Here is a 16,627-nt window from a genome sequence, read left to right as displayed (position 1 = left end):
CAATGTAAATAGTAATGAAAATAAAGAAAACGCATTGAATGAGAAGGTGTGTCCAAACCTTTGGACTGTACTAGATATTATAGCGCAAGGTTTGTACTCCCCGTTTATATGATGAATTCAGCATAATCCTGACTCCTCAGGTAAAAATTATTGGATGAAAGAAGTATCTTGCGGCGTCTTCCTATTGATGTCTTCGGATCTTAGTTGAATTTCAAGTTGACCAACTTCTCGACTTATGGCCAAAACCTTCTAATATACAGATGCGAGGCATTATTTATAGTCTATTGTTAACTTTAACAAAGTTTTTGCGATTTAGCAGAGGAACAGCAGCAGTAGTAGCTGCCAGGAATGTTTAACTAAATTTTGTGGACTACATTTACAGAAAGCTCAGGACCAGGGGGCCAGACTTCTCCCTTCACTATCAGTCCTTTTTTTTTTTTTTTGTTTATTCTGGAGAACCAGAATCCTTTACATTAGACACTAATTTTTGGTTTGTTAAAAGAGCGCTCTGCTGTTTTTAAGGACCTTCTGTTAAAAGTTAGTCAAAGATCCTCTCTATCCATCCATCCTTTTCCTACCGCTTATTCCCTTTGGGGTCACGTGGGGCGCTGGTGCTTATCTCAGCTACAATCGCGCGGAAGGCGTCGTACACCCTGGAAAAGTCGCCATCTCATCACAGGGCCAACACAGATAGAAAAACATTCACACTCACATTCACACACTAGGGCCAATTTTGTGTTGCCAATCAACCTATCCCCAGGTGCATGTCTTTGGAAGTGGGAGGAAGCCGGAGTACCCGGAGGGAATCCACACAGTCACGGAGAGTACGTGCAAACTCCACACAGAAAGATTCCGAGCCTGGGATTGAACCCAGGACTACTCAGGACCTTCGTATTGTGAGGCAGACGGACTAACCCCTTTCCACCGTGCTGCCCAGATCCTCTCTATAACAACGCTATATGTTTTTAAAAATCGGCTGCATATATAAAAGTATCTCACCGGGCCACCATTTGAATAAGCCAAATGATGAAAAAGAGACGACCTTAAATGTGACCTTGAGGAACACCACTACTATAACTAAAGAAGTTGAACATTGATAAATGATAAATGGGTTGTACTTGAATAGCGTTTTTCTACCTTCAAGGTACTCAAAGCGCTTTGACACTACTTCCACATTTACCCATTCACACACACATTCACACACTGATGGAGGGAGCTGCCATGCAAGGCGCTAACCAACACCCACATGAGCAAGGGTGAAGTGTCTTGCTCAGGACACAATGGACATGACGAGGTTGGTACTAGGTGGGGATTGAACCGGGACCCTCGGGTTGCGCACGGCCACTCTTCCACTGCGCCACGCCGTCCCCAAATGGCTATTGTACTGACTGCATTTGAAGGAAATAAGATACGGCAACACCTAGTTAGTTACATAAATTGCATTACGAAAAATAATGTGTAACTGCCAATAAGAGGTGTCTTAAAGAATGCTCAAGTTATATAAATCACAAATTTGGACCCTAATGTTCTATGTTAGCCAGAGAGGTTAAAATGTCAATGCAAGGATCTGCTAATAGGTTTACAGTGGTCCAAGTTTCTCAATAAAACAGGAGCACTCTTTGTTTTTAGGAATTGTACTGCAAAATGCTGGTCCCACAATTTTTTTAACTAAACTCGGAGGCTGGTATGGTGTCTTCCTGGCCCTCAGGCCGCCTGTTGAATAGCCCCGGCTTATGCCTTTGTGGGCAAGGCTAAACGTTATTTCTTGGCTTTTTGTTCTTACAACAATGTCGTTATTGCTTGGAGTATTTACTGGCCGCCGCAAGTACATTGTCATGTCTGCTGATCATGTTTTTGTTAGGCCATGGGCTGTTTGTTTTTTGGACCCTCAGTTCCTGCTTTTTCACTCTTGTTTTGTCACCATAGCAACCATTAGTTTCACCTGTGTCACATTTGGAGTCGGCTCCTGGTTTCACTAATCATGTCTATTATTTAAACTGAAAATTGCCAGGAAGTCGGCCTGGCGACTTTACCTCTACTCATTTCATGCCATGCCAAGCTTCCCTCCTGCCCATGCCACGTAAGTTTTTGGGTTCATTAATGCCACAGTTAGTGTCTTTTTTTTTTTGTCCATAGTTCTGCCTTTGTGCTAGTTTTGTTTTTATAGCCAAATTTTGTACTTTTGCCCTTGTGCGTGCCTTTTGTTTATTTCTTTTATGAGTAAAATCAAATATGTCTTTACCTTCACGTTCTGTCAGTTACACGGGTAACTGCGTCGTGTTCTGTCAGAACGTAGACTTTGGGGTTTGTTTTTACGAAATGCAAAAGAAAGTTGGAGCGGGAAAGGCGTGAAGGTAAAGACATATTTGATTTTACTCATATAAGGAATAAACAAAAGGCGTGCACAAGGGCGGAAGTACAAAACTTGGTTATAAAACAAAACTAGCACAAAGGCAGAACTATGGACAAAAAACAAAAGACACTAACTGTGGCATTAAAAAAAAACAACTTACGTGGCATGGGCAGGAGGGAAACTATGGACAATGTGATTAACAGAGGTAGCATGGCATGAAGTAAGTAGAGGTAAAGTCGCCAGGCTGACTTTCGGTTTAAATAATAGACATGATTAGTGAAAACAGGTGCGGACTCCAAATGTGACACAGGTGAAACTAATGGTTACTATGGTGACAAAACAAGAGTGAAAAAGCAGGAACTGAGTGTCCAAAAAACAAACAGCACATGGCCAAACAAAAACATGATCAACAGACATGACATAAATAGAGCATTGTTGGCTTTTTTTTTTTTAAAGCTTTTTGGGTTTGCTTCATAGGCGGAATAGAGAAATCCTATTCGTTACATTACTAGCCGCCTCTTACTAGCATTTGCTTATTTTTTTCACGATTTAGACTTCACAAAAAAAGAGAAAGATCCGTGTTCTTGTCTCATATTTTAGATGCATTCTGTTCTCATTCCAGCTGATTCCAGGTGAAGGATATCCATGCTAACCATGGACCTTATTGCCAACCTTATTAATTCTAATCAAATTCAACTCAAAAATTGTTTATTTATATTTTAGTAATTTTTAAGTAAAAATTAGCCCGACTTGGGAGACATTTAACACAGCATACACGCCCACATTTTTTTATTCAAAGTTGTTACATTAAAACCAACTACAATACAGCTTTAAAATAAAGTTATTACAAAATATAATCTCACCATTTGACCCTGGCGCCCTGGCCTTAGTACTCGTCCAGAAGGTGTGTGATCAAGATGCTGGTTGACTTTTTCAGGAGTATTTATTGACGATTGGATGGCTTCCTCTGGAGTTCTTTCTACTGATGGCAAATCATATTTCTTGGGCAGATCTGTGTTGTAATTGGAACCGGTGCTTGTAATCTGTCTTTTTTCTACCTCCTCATCGTCAATACCATCTTTGCCTTTGACTGTTGGATTTGGTTCTGTTTCCAATATGTCTCCTTCTTTCTTAATGTGATCTTTCTCAGTCAGTGCTTCAAGATTACTCCTTGCTTCTTTGCTGAGAATTGGAGTGGAAACACCAATGTTTGGAACTGGTACATCAACGTGTTCCTCTGTTCTTCTTTCAGTGTACACATTGTCTCCTTTTGCTCTAAAAATGTGACTTTCCACTGAGGGTGATATCTCAGTGCTCTCTAAAATTGCCGATTGAGATCCTGATGGAAGACTTTGAGCTGTGGGCTGAAAGTGCAGACTAGAAATAGCTGACTCAAGATTTTCGGAGAGTGATGTGCCCTTTTTAACAGCCAAAGATGCAAGGGGGGATTCTGTCCACAGGTCCCTCTCAGATTTAGTATCAGGCGTAGGATCTAAAAGTAAAGTTTCTGGTACATTGATGTAACTTTTATCTTTGTTTCCCACTGCAGCTTCTTCTTTAAAGGTCAAAGGGTAAATTTTGTTTCCCGAATGCATTCTTGGTGTTATCTCTGTGGGTTTGATCTTTGCGTTCACATCTTTAGAGTTGAGGGGTCCGGATGATGGCTGGGAGATGGTCTCTTGGTTTGGAATGCCAACCTCCTGGAGTCGCAAAGAGAAACATTTAAAAATGACATCGTGCAGTTTGTAACGGAGAGACAGTTTATTCTTCCTGGCCAGTTACTGCTACGCATAGTCATGGGTGTTACGGTGACTGTTATTTTTGTCTAATATCAAAATGTATGCAACACATAAGAGACTAACACAATGGACAACTTGTTCAAAGAAAAGTTTGTTTTATAAAACAAACAAACATACAAACCAAAAAAAACACCCTCCATATTCCTTTTAAAAATAGAGACAGGGAGTCCAGCAACTGAAAAGGGGAACATAACAAGGCCTCCCAAGTTAAGATACCTTTCTGGGAAAGAGGCCATGGTAAAGCAAGGTTATGGCTGGCAAGGATATGGAAATAGAAGATAGAGACAGAGACAGACAGAGAGAAATTGTCATGACTGATGTTTCCACTCTCTGCTGTCTGCCTATCTGCCCTCTCTCAATCAGACCTCCTCTCCCACCTGCTCTGGATCAGCAATTAGTCATCCGAATATTCAAGCTCATTCATCTGATGCCAGATCATCTTGGAATCTTTTCACAAAATGTTCCTACTCTCCTGAACCCATTTCTGTTTCTGTCTTAAAATTTCTGTGAGTGGAAGAATAATTTTGGACAGCCAAAAGTGGTTCAAGTGCCATCTGCCTCCAAACCTTTTTTTAGCATCCTTCGACGAGACTGATGGTGACGTGTAGGAATGCTTTGAACAAATAAAAGGTAAAATTTCAAGGTTGGACAATTCTCATTAGTGACGTGTTTCTCCGTTGTTTTTTGAAAGACTTGTTCTTTGATAGAATTATACAGGTTTCTCAATCTGTGTTTTTGTTTTCAAAGACTGAAATCAGTCTATTTAAGCCAAACTCTAAAGTCCCCATTTTTGGACACAGTCTTGTGATGAACCTGGGAGCTAAGTTTTCCCTTACATGGATGCTGTCTTGGAATGGGAAGAGGTAGCTATGTTGATCAGCTGTTGCCCAAAATATTTGTCTTGATAAAACGACACACTATAGATTTATGTTCCTTGTTGAGACAAGTCACCCACAATAACCCATCCTAGACTTCTGGACAAATAGAGCAAATGTCGCTGTTCAAGTGCCTAGTAGGCCTGGATGACGTCTACCCCGTATCACCCACGGAGATCAAGAGCTGGAATCTGTGTAGTAATGGCTCTGAGGTGAGAATGGTAGAGAGCTGCCTGGGAGTTTGGGATTTCAGTTTGATTGCCAGGGAGCATGTCACATTTAAAAAGGCCATGTCTACATTAAGCCGGAAAACTCCTTAAATAATTATTTAGCCTACACCCCGTATCAGCAACATTAACCCATTGTTTATTCTTGGATAATTTTTTTACACGGGTAACTGCGTTGTGTATTAGCTCTGTGCGGACGTTCAAAAACGGAGTTGGGAGAGGAAGTGACGTCAGAAAGACCATGCCCCACACGGGAAGTGAAGTCAGAAAGAACGCTACACAGCCAGCTTCATAACAACCGGTTTCGTAACTTAGAGGTAACCACTAAAAAGATGGAGGCGAGTCATCCAAATATGCCCGTGTTTCTCCTTATTGTACATGTACAGACACTTGTGGAAATCACACATGAATACCTTAAGAGAAGGAAACGCGTGATTGCAGCTATTTAGGATACAACACATCTCAGACTGCAACATGCCAATGTTAAGTTTTGGATAAGGCCTGAAAGAACGGCAGCTTGGTGGGTATTGTAGTGGCTAATTTCTGTCCTTAACCTGTTTTGGGTAACTTTCACCCAGATACATTGGTCTGGACACAACATAAGAGGTCAAGTCACACTGACCAAGTTGGGGGGTGGCATGAAATGAGAGGTCAAGTGACATCTGAACATTGGACAGTTCCATAAGTTGTTATGATAGAAATTAGGTCATCGTGGAACCTATAAATAAGAAGGGAAGACCAACCATGGTGCTCTTTTACTTAATTCCTTCATGAGAGGCACCATTTTTCGTCTCCGGAGACACTGTCTGTTTTCATATTGATTCAATCCAACTTTGTACTATGTGATTGTGAGTAATTAAAACCGTTGTGACAAACTCTCTATTTGTCCTGTTTAAGATTCGGACTTTTCGACCAAATAAAATTGGCTGCCATGAGCGGGATGAGGCCCCGGGTTAAAACCCTGACATTTCCACCACAGTATATTTGTCAACCAGTGTGTTTTGCCAGAGGAATGGCAAGATAACTTTTGAATGTCCAGGTCAGCTGTGATTGTACTTACCGAAAACTTTTTCAATTAGTCGAAGGAAAGACAAGGAGAATACAGGCTCCCGTTGATGTGATTAAAAAAGGTAACGTGTGCTTTGTATTAGTTGGGTGACGAGGGAAGACTACAGAAAACAGCGAATGCATTTGGACTGACAAGGCTGACTATATCAGTTATTGTCCGCCATGTATGTGGAGTGATTACTCAACGTCTAGGTCCAGAGGATATAAAGTCAACAAAAACGGATGGACAATGAAGGTGAAGGAAAAAGAGTGAGGAGTGTCCTGAACAGATATCTAGATCCCTAGATTGATTGTTGTAAAATGTTCTTTATCACGTTGTTTACTTTCACATGTCCATTAAAGATTTGATTATTTTATGATGGCTCAGGTGTGATTCATTACAATACAGCCCCACAGCACACTGGATTCCAGTTAATTGAAATACCACAACACCGGATACTGTTCAGATATGTTTAATTTAATTTAGACATTGCACACAAAGCAACACTGCAAACAATTGTGAAGGGCACAAAAAGCACAGCAGACTAGTTACTATGACTTGCGCCTTTTACGCACATGCATACAAGGTCACGTTGCGCCAGCGGGGGGAGGGGGTCTTAAACAATGGCATTGTGTGTGTGTGTGCGGACAAGGATAAGGTTAGGTGGGATATACCCTGTATAACCTTAGTATAACCTAGCCTTAATTCTCCATCAAGTGATTCAACAACGAAATGGCTTGATTTTCTTCAGTCATCGTTAAAACTCCTGTAAAGGCTCTAAGAATATATGGAAAATAGTTTTTGGTGATGGCAACGGGCCCAAAAAAGACAGTTCTGGCGAAAGACGTCTTGCTTTGATCATCAAAAGTTGTATAAATTCCAAGTTTCGTGTCATGACAATTCTTTGGGTAGAAATTAACAAGGCATCCTTATCTCTACACAGTTGCTTGCATATGGGGGATGATGCTCCTTCCCCACCATATAGTGATAGGTTCTGCAGCAAAGCCTTTTTTACATGATGTGGCACAAGAGTGGAGAGCTGGGATGTGTGAATGACTCATATATTCCGCACAGTAAATCACTACCTTGCAGTTTTGATGACCACCAGACAGACAGTACTGTAGAGATACTTCATACTGTTTCTGGTAGGCCGCATGTTTTCAAAATATTTATCTCCAAATTCTCTACACCTTTTGAGAGTAATGAGGTGTCCCGTGATTGGGACACTCTTTTTTTGGCGTCTTCGATCCTTCATTATACATGTTTTGGTTGACAACTATCCACTTGCAATCTACTGTCCTAGATATGTGTTAAGGTGTACAAAGACTTGACTTGATTGTCCTCTGAAACGTGGCGTACGTTAAATTCAGAAAATGCACAAAAGTATCCAGATGCATGAAAGTGTTCCTTTGTACATCCCAATCATTGTGGAATTAAGCACATATGTTCGCATGGCCAGCAACATGCTAGTATTTAAATGTCATATCAGATTTAAATGATCAATGTATTTGAGATTCCCCTCTCTGTACAATCAAAAAACCAAAAGACAATAAGTATGATGGAAAATAATTTAATTGAATGCATGATCAGTAATAAACAGCAACTCACTAACCTTAACCACTTACTCCTAATGATGCTGTAAAGACGACCCATAGAATTGTGGGGGCACATACTTAATGTTCAATATTAGGACAATTGCCGTTGAACATTGTAATGGGATTGCAACTTTTACCTGTATTATATGCTCTTATTTTAAAGTGCTATGTAACAGAAAGGATTGTGGCGCCACCGAAGTGAAAGAACTAAACCTCGCTTCCGTGACATGACCTTCCTAGTTCATATTCGTCTGTCATGATGAGTAAGTGTTCCCGAGATTACATGCTAAATGAATTAATTAATAAATGTACTCACCAAAAATCCGGCCATTGAACACAGTGCCGTCACATCTTTAGGCATATTTTTTGCGCTTAAAAACTTATTTTTGACTTTTGCTCCAGACTTCTTGTTTTTGTTTGATATTGTCATTACTGCCACAAGTGGTGGAAAAGTGTGTTACAACTGCGGCCCATATGGATGACGGCTGAGAAACAGTTATTTTATAGTGGCAGCTTGTAGTCTGTTTCCAACCAAGCTGTTACTCAGAATGTACAAACCACAAAACCAGTGAAGTTGCCATGTTGTGTAAATTGTAAATAAAAACAGAATACAATGATTTGCAAATCCTTTTTAACCTATATTCAATCGAATACACTGCAAAGACAATATACCTAACATTCGAACTGGAAAACTTATTTTTTTGCAAATATTCGCTCATTTGGAATTTGATGCCTGCAACATGTTTCAAAAAACCTGGCCCAAGTGGCAAGAAAGGAATGCTCATCAAACTTTTCGAGTACCGGTTTCCTGTTTCCTGTTTGCCGTGAGTGACTGCTTGCTGTTGCAAAAAAAACTAAGTATTATCTTTCCTTCTGTGTGCTTCTAATTGTTTTACAGCTTTCTTTATTCCTTCCCAAACATACTTAATAATCTTATCTAACTTGCAAACCACCTGCTCTCTGTCTCACCGCCCCTCTCTCAGCTAGCTAACTGTTCAGCTAACGAAGCTTAACGCGGCGAAGGCGGAGATTGCCTGAAGGAATCTGCCTCCGCAATTTGCGACCACTTCTCTGAAGACAGCAGTAACCCCCATCTCGGTGAAAGAAATAACGTGAATATGGCTCCCTGCTCTTCGTGCATCATTCTCACGGATAGGTTGGCCCTACTAGAGGACCGTGTCCGCCAACTAGAGCAGAGTAATCTTGTAACATTAAAAGTTGATCTAGTGTTAGCTGTAGTGAGCTAACTAGCCCAGCTCGTGGCAGCCCTAAGCGGCCTACAAGCAACGATGAACCGGTTGAGTCGCATAATATATTTAGCCCTTTAGCCATTCCTACACCCCAGTCTACCGTGCACCACAACTTAGTCATAAGGGACTCCATCACCCAAAACATACAGCTTAGCAAACCAGCCATAATTAAGTGTATTGACGGGGCCAGAGCACCTGACATTGAAGCTAATTTTAGGGAGCTTACTCACAACAGGCCTAGAAAACACATACGACAGACTAATCATACCACTAGCTATGTAAATATAGTTGTACACGTTGGCTCCAATGACAATAGGATGAAATATCTGACAGTAGTCAGAGATTTCAAAGAGCAACATAGCTAGGACTTGTAATCTCGCCAGAAAGATATCCAGGCATTGAGTACATGTCTCTGGCCTCCTGCCTGCGAGAGGCAATGATGAGAGATACAGCAGATTAATCTCGCTTAACAAGTGGCCGGCTAGGTTTTCTACACAACAGGGACTAATGTTTATTGATAATTGGCCCGCTTTCTGGGGCAAACCAGCCTTGCTGATGAGGGACGGCCTTCACCCTAACCAAGAAGGCGCCATCATTCTGTCTAGAAACAGATTATTGGTTAAATTACACTTAACTAACTACACTAGAGCAAGCCCGGTCACAGGCAATAACAATGTCTGTTAGTCCGGGTGAGGAGTGGGTTAAATTAGAACTAGCCAGGCTGGAAAATTCCTACACACATATCATTTTTCCTAGAATAATACACAACTCACATAAAGTTTTTTCTATAGTGACTGTGCCAGATGTGAACATGCATTTTACTGAGGTGGCACATTATGACGCGTTCAATTTATCGCAGCACCAAGCAAACAATCTGAGGATTCCCATCATATCAATTTCTAGATATGGTCGAAATTATTTAAGGCACACTACACAAAATAAACGTTATTATCACTACCATGGATAACATCAACAAACTTGCCTCAAAACAGCCCACTACCTATAATATGGGCTTTTTAAACATAGTCTCATTGTCTCTCAAAATTAGTTAACGACGTCATTACAGACAACAATCTTAACATCATTGGTTCAGCGAAACCTGGCTCTAACCAGACAATTTTTTCCCGCTTAACGAGGCTTCTCCTCCTAACTATATGAATGCACATATTGCCCGTCCCCTTAAAGGTGTGGGAGGGTCGCATTAATATACAATGAAAACGTTAAATTTACCCCTAACCTAAGTATAGAATAGAAATCAACCTAAGTAATAAATAATGAATCATTTGAGGTGCTTACTATGAGGTCTGTCTGCTTCTTCTCTATCTGGCCGTTATCTACTAGCCCCTGGACCCTATTCAGACTTTATCAGTGAATTTTCAGAGTTTGTCACTGATCTAGTGACGCACGCCAACAATATAATTTTGATGGAAGATTTTAATATCCATATGAATACCCCGTCAAACACTGTGCCTGGCGGTCCAAACTATAATAGATAGCTTTGGTCTTACACAAATAATAAATGAACCCACACATCGCAAAGGTAATACGATAGATCTAGTGTTTGTCCGCGGTGTCACCACCTTTAAAGTTATGATACTCCCGTACACAAAAGTAATGTCCGATCATTACCTTATAACATTTGAAGTTCTGACCCATATTCAAAATTCCCATGTACCATTGGGTTGAGTTTTTTCTTGCCATGATGTGGGATCTGAGCCGAGGATGTCGTTGTGGTTTGTGCAGCCCTTTGAAACATGTGTGATTAAGGGCTATATCAATAAACTTTGACTGATTGATTGATTGCTTTGAAACATCCCACAGGTGAACAGGCTAATTGGGAACACGTGGGTGCCAGGATTGGGTATAAAAGCAGCTTTCATGAAATGCTCAGTCATTCACAAACAAGGATGGGTGGAGGGTCACCACTTTGTGAACAAATGTGTGAGCAATTCATGAACGCTGAAAGAGCTATTGTAAGGATTTTAGGGATTTCACCATCTAAGGTCTATAATATCATCAAAAGGTTCAGAGAATTCAGTGAGGGTTGGACTCCGCCAAGGCTGCCCTTTGTCACCGATTCTGTTCATAACTTTTATGGACAGAATGTCTAGGCGCAGTCAAGGCGTTGAGGGGTTCCGGTTTGGTGGCCGCGGGATTAGGTCTCTGCTTTTTGCAGATGATGGCTTCATCTGGCCGGGATCTTCAGCTCTCGCTGGATCGGTTCACAGCTTTTGTGTGAAGCGACCGGAATGAGAATCAGCACCTCCAAGTCCGAGTCTCTCCCGGAAAAGGGTGGAGTGCCATCTCCGGGTTGGGGAGGAGACCCTGCCCCAAGTGGAGGAGTTCAAGTACATAGGAGTCTTGTTCACGAGTGGGGGAAGATTGGATCGTGAAATCGACAGGCGGATTGGTGCGGCATCTTCAGTAATGCGGACGTTGTACCGATCCGTTGTGGTGAAGAAGGAGCTGAGCCGGAAGGCAAAGCTCTCAATTTACCGGTCAATCTATGTTCCCATCCTCACCTATGGTCATGAGCTTTGGGTCATGACCGAAATGATAGGATCACGGGTACAAGCGGCCAAAATTGGTTTCCTCCGCCGTGTGACGGGGCTCTCTCTTAGAGATAGGGTGAGAAGCCCTGCCATCCGGGAGGAGCTCAAAGTAAAGCCGCTGCTCCTCCACATCAAGAGGAGCTAGATGAGGTGGTTCGGGCATCTGGTCAGGATGCCACCCGAACACCTCCCTCGGGGCACGTCTGACCAGTAGGAGGCCACGGGGAAGACCCAGGACACGCTGGGAAGACTATGTCTTCCGGCTGGCCTGGGAACGCCTCGGGATCCCCCGGGAAGAGCTGGACGAAGTGGCTGGGGAGAGGGAAGTCTGGGCTTCCCTGCTTAGGCTGCTGCCCCTGCAACCCGACCTTGGATAAGTGAAAGAAGATGGATGGATGGATGGATGGGTTCAGAGAATCTGGAAAAATCACTGCACATAAGCGATTATATTACGGACCTTCGATCCCCCAGGCGGTATTGCATCAAAAAGCAACATCAGTGTGTAAAGGATATCACCACATGGGCTCAGGAAAGATGAAAAAAACCACAGTCAGTAACTACAGTTGGTCGCTCAGTAAGTGCAAGTTAAAACTCTACTATGCAAAGCGAAAGTCATTTATCAACAACACCCAGAAACACTGCCGACTTCGCTGGGCCCGAACTCATCTAAGATGGACTAGTATAAAGTGGGAAAGTGTTCTGTGGTCCACATTTCAAACTGTTTTTGAAAACTGTGGATGTCGTGTCTTCCGGACGAAGAGGAAAAAAAACATCCGCATTGTTATAGGCGCAAAGTTCAAAAGCCAGCATCTGTGATGTTATGGGGGTGTATTAGTCCCCAAGGCATGGGTAACTTACACATCTGTGAAGGCACCATTAATGCTGAGAGGTTCATACGGGTTTTGGAGCAACATATGTTGCCATCCAAGCTATCTTTTTCATGGACGCCCCTGCTTATTTCAATGTTACCACAGCGTGGCTTCATAGTAAAAGAGTACGGGTAATAGACTTGCCTGCCGGTAATCCAGACCTATCTCCCATTGAAAATGTTTGGCGCAATATTAAACCATCCATTTTTTACTGCTTGTCCCGTTCGTTGAAGCCTAAAATACCACAACGTAGACCCCCGACTGTTGAGCAACTTAAAATCAAGTAAGAATGGGTAAAAATTCCACCTGAAAAGCTTCCAAAACTGGTCTCCTCAGTTCCCAAACGTTTACTGAGTGGTGTTCAAAGGAAAGGCCATGTAACACAGTGGTAAAAATGCCGCTGTGACAACTTTTTTGCAATGTGTTGCAGCCATTAAATTTTGCACAAAAAAAAAGTTTCTCAGTTCAAACATTAAATATCTTGTCTTTGTAGTCTATTCAATTGAATATATGTTGTAAATCATTGTATTCTGTTTTTATTTGTGATTTACACAACATGCCAACTTTACTGGTTTTGGTTTTTTTAGAAATGGCAACGAGACAGATACATGTGCATGAACGAGCCAGTCTGCCCCACAACAAGAGCACGAGGTTTGAGAAAAATAAGGGAAATATTGACTACAGCGTCAAACTACAATAGCAGACCGCGCAAAGCCCTTGAAGTAAGCTTCTACCATAGATGGATAATCGGCTGATGTCACACCGGAGAAAAAAATGTCACACCGGGGTCAAATTTGGCTCCTTTGGAGGAAGCATAAAAGAAGGCAAGATTGTTTATAAATATATCTCCGCAATGCCTCCACGATTCAAATTTTCGGGATTTATGTAGATCCCAAAAACACAACAGCAGGTACCAATAGGTTTTTGCAGAATAGGACACCTTTTAAATTGACTTGACTGTTGCAGAGAGAAACTTGGGGAAATTTTCATGAAAAGAGAGAAAAAAACCCTCTGACGGGCTTGCAGCCAAAAGTCCAAGACTAACTTTTACATTTTTTTTCAATACAGTTTGACACTTCACGGACAGACTAGAGGCCTGCCATAACAAACACTTGCAGAGTGAATATTACGAAGTCACCAGACTTTTTTAAATGAGGGTCACAGCCTGAAAAATTTAAAGATGCTGGGGCCATTTTGATATTTTTTCACTTGCAAAACCGGTGCAATATGTATAGATAAAAACAACAATAACAATAACAAAAACAACAAAAAACAACTAATTGCTGTTCAGATTTGGTTTCCCATTTTTTCAAATGAATATTTTTTTAGAATGTGCTATAGGCGGTGTTAAAATAAGCTGCGATTAGGTAGCTCACAGTAACCAATCCAGCCTTCTTTAATTAGACAATTACATTGTGTTCAAATAAATAATAATAATAATGGATCAGATTTTATATCACGCTTTTCTATTATTAGATACTCAAGGCGCTTACAGAGAAGTGGGAACCCATCATTCATTCACACCTGGTGGTGGTAAGCTACATTTGTAGCCACAGCTGCCCTGGGGTAGACTACCTGTTTTAGTCTTTCTCCCAGTGGTTTTGGATAGTTTTATGCCTCACAAAGGTGTATTTTTCCTACCTGTGTGCCTGTCACAGCAGAACATCTTTCGTCACCATGGAGACAGGACTGTTTAATCGATGTCTTCTCTCCCAGCGCATGTATCATCGGCTGAATGTTCCCCTGAACGCGCCACTAAACACACAAATACATCGATTAATTACAAGTAAAATCAATCATGTAAGAATAGTTTATTTGATATAGAGTTGTGTGACTATAGAAATATTACTTTAATTATACACCCACTGGCCTAAACATTTGGAATCCGATACACAATTTATATTTGTATGTATATTTGTGTTTTAAATGAGGCCACAAATATTATGTTCATTTTAATGTATTTATTTAACAATATATTTATTATTGTTTTTGTACTATGTATTGATTTGTATTTCAGGTCTTGTCATCTTCGTCCGGACAGAAGGGCGAAACGGCAGTGCGGCTGGATCTAAAGAGACGTCTGAGACGTTTTACTCAACCAAAACTTGCTTTAATACAAGCAAGCGTCATTATACAGGACTGCAGTTCCTGGAGGAGGTCACATCAACAAAATGAGGCACTCATACCTTGGAGAAACCAAACCATCAGTTTTTATATTCCTCCTTTCTGTCTTTGGGTGTGTGGTAAGTCAGGAGAGTGCATCCTGACCAAAAAAGGAGAAGTTTGTGTGAAAGTACCTGAAAAACAACTGCTTAAAAAAGTTAAAGTTAAAGTACCAATGATTGTCACACACACACTAGGTCTGGTGAAATTTGTCCTCTGCATTTGACCCATCCCCTTGATCACCCCCTGGGAAGTAAGGGGAGCAGTGGGCAGCAGCGGTGCCGTGCCCGGGAATCATTTATGGTGATTTAGCCCCCAATTCCAACCCTTGATGCTGAGTGAGCAGGGAGGTAATGGGTCCCATTTTTTATATAGTCTTTGGTATGACTCGGCCGGGGTCTGAACTCCCAACCTACCGATTTCAGGGCGGACACTCTAACCACTAGGCCACTCAGTAGGTTATAAGGCTTAGTGGCCACATAACTGGACAGCACCTTTTAGCTCTTATTTCCAAAATGGTGTACACTTCTGAATTGGGGTCTTGTGGCCGCTTATGTGGACACTTACACTGCTATCTGGTGGTGTTAGAAGAGTCTAACATACAATGGAATTTGGAAAAAAAAGAGTAAAAATAAGAATTAGCATGTCACTAAACAAGAAGTATACGTTTGTGTACTTATGGACTAAGTACATTTGATCAAAAAATGATTCTTAGTTTTTATTCTAATTAGGGTCCAATAAGCCCAAATAGCAAAGAGAGAAAAAAAAAAAAGCATGACAACAAACAGCTTGGGCCCTAAGAGGATAAGTCATAACTTAAATGTTGCCATTGAACTGAACATGTAGTCTCTTCTCAAGGATAGAGCTATCGCTTTTGCATTTGAAAGTCCAAATTAGGGCCTCTTTCCTTCGAGAAAGATCCGATTCGCCTGCGAATATCAAACTAAGGGGCCTTATCTTATTACGTGCTCAACCTGAAATACCACTATTTAATTAAACTTGGTGGTTTCCTTTCTCTAAGATGAATATAAACATTCACCGTATGCAAAACATAAAATAACTTAGTTAATCCACTTCAGCATCAAGCTTGGAGATGTTTCAAAAATGCCATCACTCTAGCAAATAGGTAATCAAAATTTTAGCAGCTGCTCAGCATGATGGAGTATAGCTCATACACGGACGGGTATAAAATATGACGACTTTAGAACACTCTCTAAAATGTGTTAAGTTCCTAACTTTCTTTTTCAGTTTTATGACTTGAGACAATTTTGATAACATTATATCTGTATTTATTTATAATTTTGTATTTTTGTATAATTATTTATTTTATTCGTAGGGTTTTTTAGTTAGTGGACAGTTAGTTTTACTCTGTCTTCTTTGAACACCCACTGAAATGTCAAAATAGTTTTTTGTTTTTTTTTTACCAAAAAAAAACAAAAAAAAACAAAACACTTGTAATATTTTCTCTCTAATTATATTTCATGTGCACCATATTAAGTGACCAGTGAAAATATAAACAAACATACCACTGCAATGTGATGTTAACATTTAAAAGATATTGATATTATAATAATGTTGATTGTTTAAATATTTCAATACTTTGAAAACTTAAGAAAACTTTTTTGTTGTCTTCCACACAAAATACTAAAGTAACATAGATTAAAAAAAAAATAAACTATATATATATATATATATATATATAAGTATTACCATATTCAATTATGTACTTGTATTGTCTGACATCTTAACAATGTATATGTGTTAGTAGAAAAGCTTTAATTGGATATCATTTAAAGCACAACCAAGAATTAAATTATTCGAACAATGTCATCCTTATAACAATTTCTGTGTCATTTCTCCGGTGATGTATATATAAGTGTGATGTGTTGAAGACCA

At 40.5% G+C, this 16,627-nt stretch overlaps 1 protein-coding gene across 1 annotated transcript in view; it reads right to left on the bottom strand.

Moving 5' to 3' along the window:
* si:dkey-21p1.3 (collagen alpha-1(I) chain) overlaps positions 1-8,991 on the bottom strand; it is a 99,361-nt gene extending 90,370 nt beyond the window's left edge. Inside the window, exons 1-2 of the mRNA XM_061887784.1 lie at positions 8,902-8,991; positions 3,217-4,053 (exon numbers count right to left, since the gene is read on the bottom strand). Coding sequence (XP_061743768.1) covers positions 3,217-4,053; positions 8,902-8,991 — 927 coding nt within the window. The remainder of the gene's footprint in view (positions 1-3,216; positions 4,054-8,901) is intronic.
* Positions 8,992-16,627: the final 7,636 nt, after the last annotated feature.

Source organism: Nerophis ophidion, linkage group LG26, assembly GCF_033978795.1.
Source record: "Nerophis ophidion isolate RoL-2023_Sa linkage group LG26, RoL_Noph_v1.0, whole genome shotgun sequence".
In the NCBI taxonomy this organism is placed as follows: domain Eukaryota; kingdom Metazoa; phylum Chordata; class Actinopteri; order Syngnathiformes; family Syngnathidae; genus Nerophis; species Nerophis ophidion.
The sequence above is the reverse complement of the archived record's forward strand: the minus strand, read 5'-3'. Positions and strand labels throughout refer to the sequence as shown.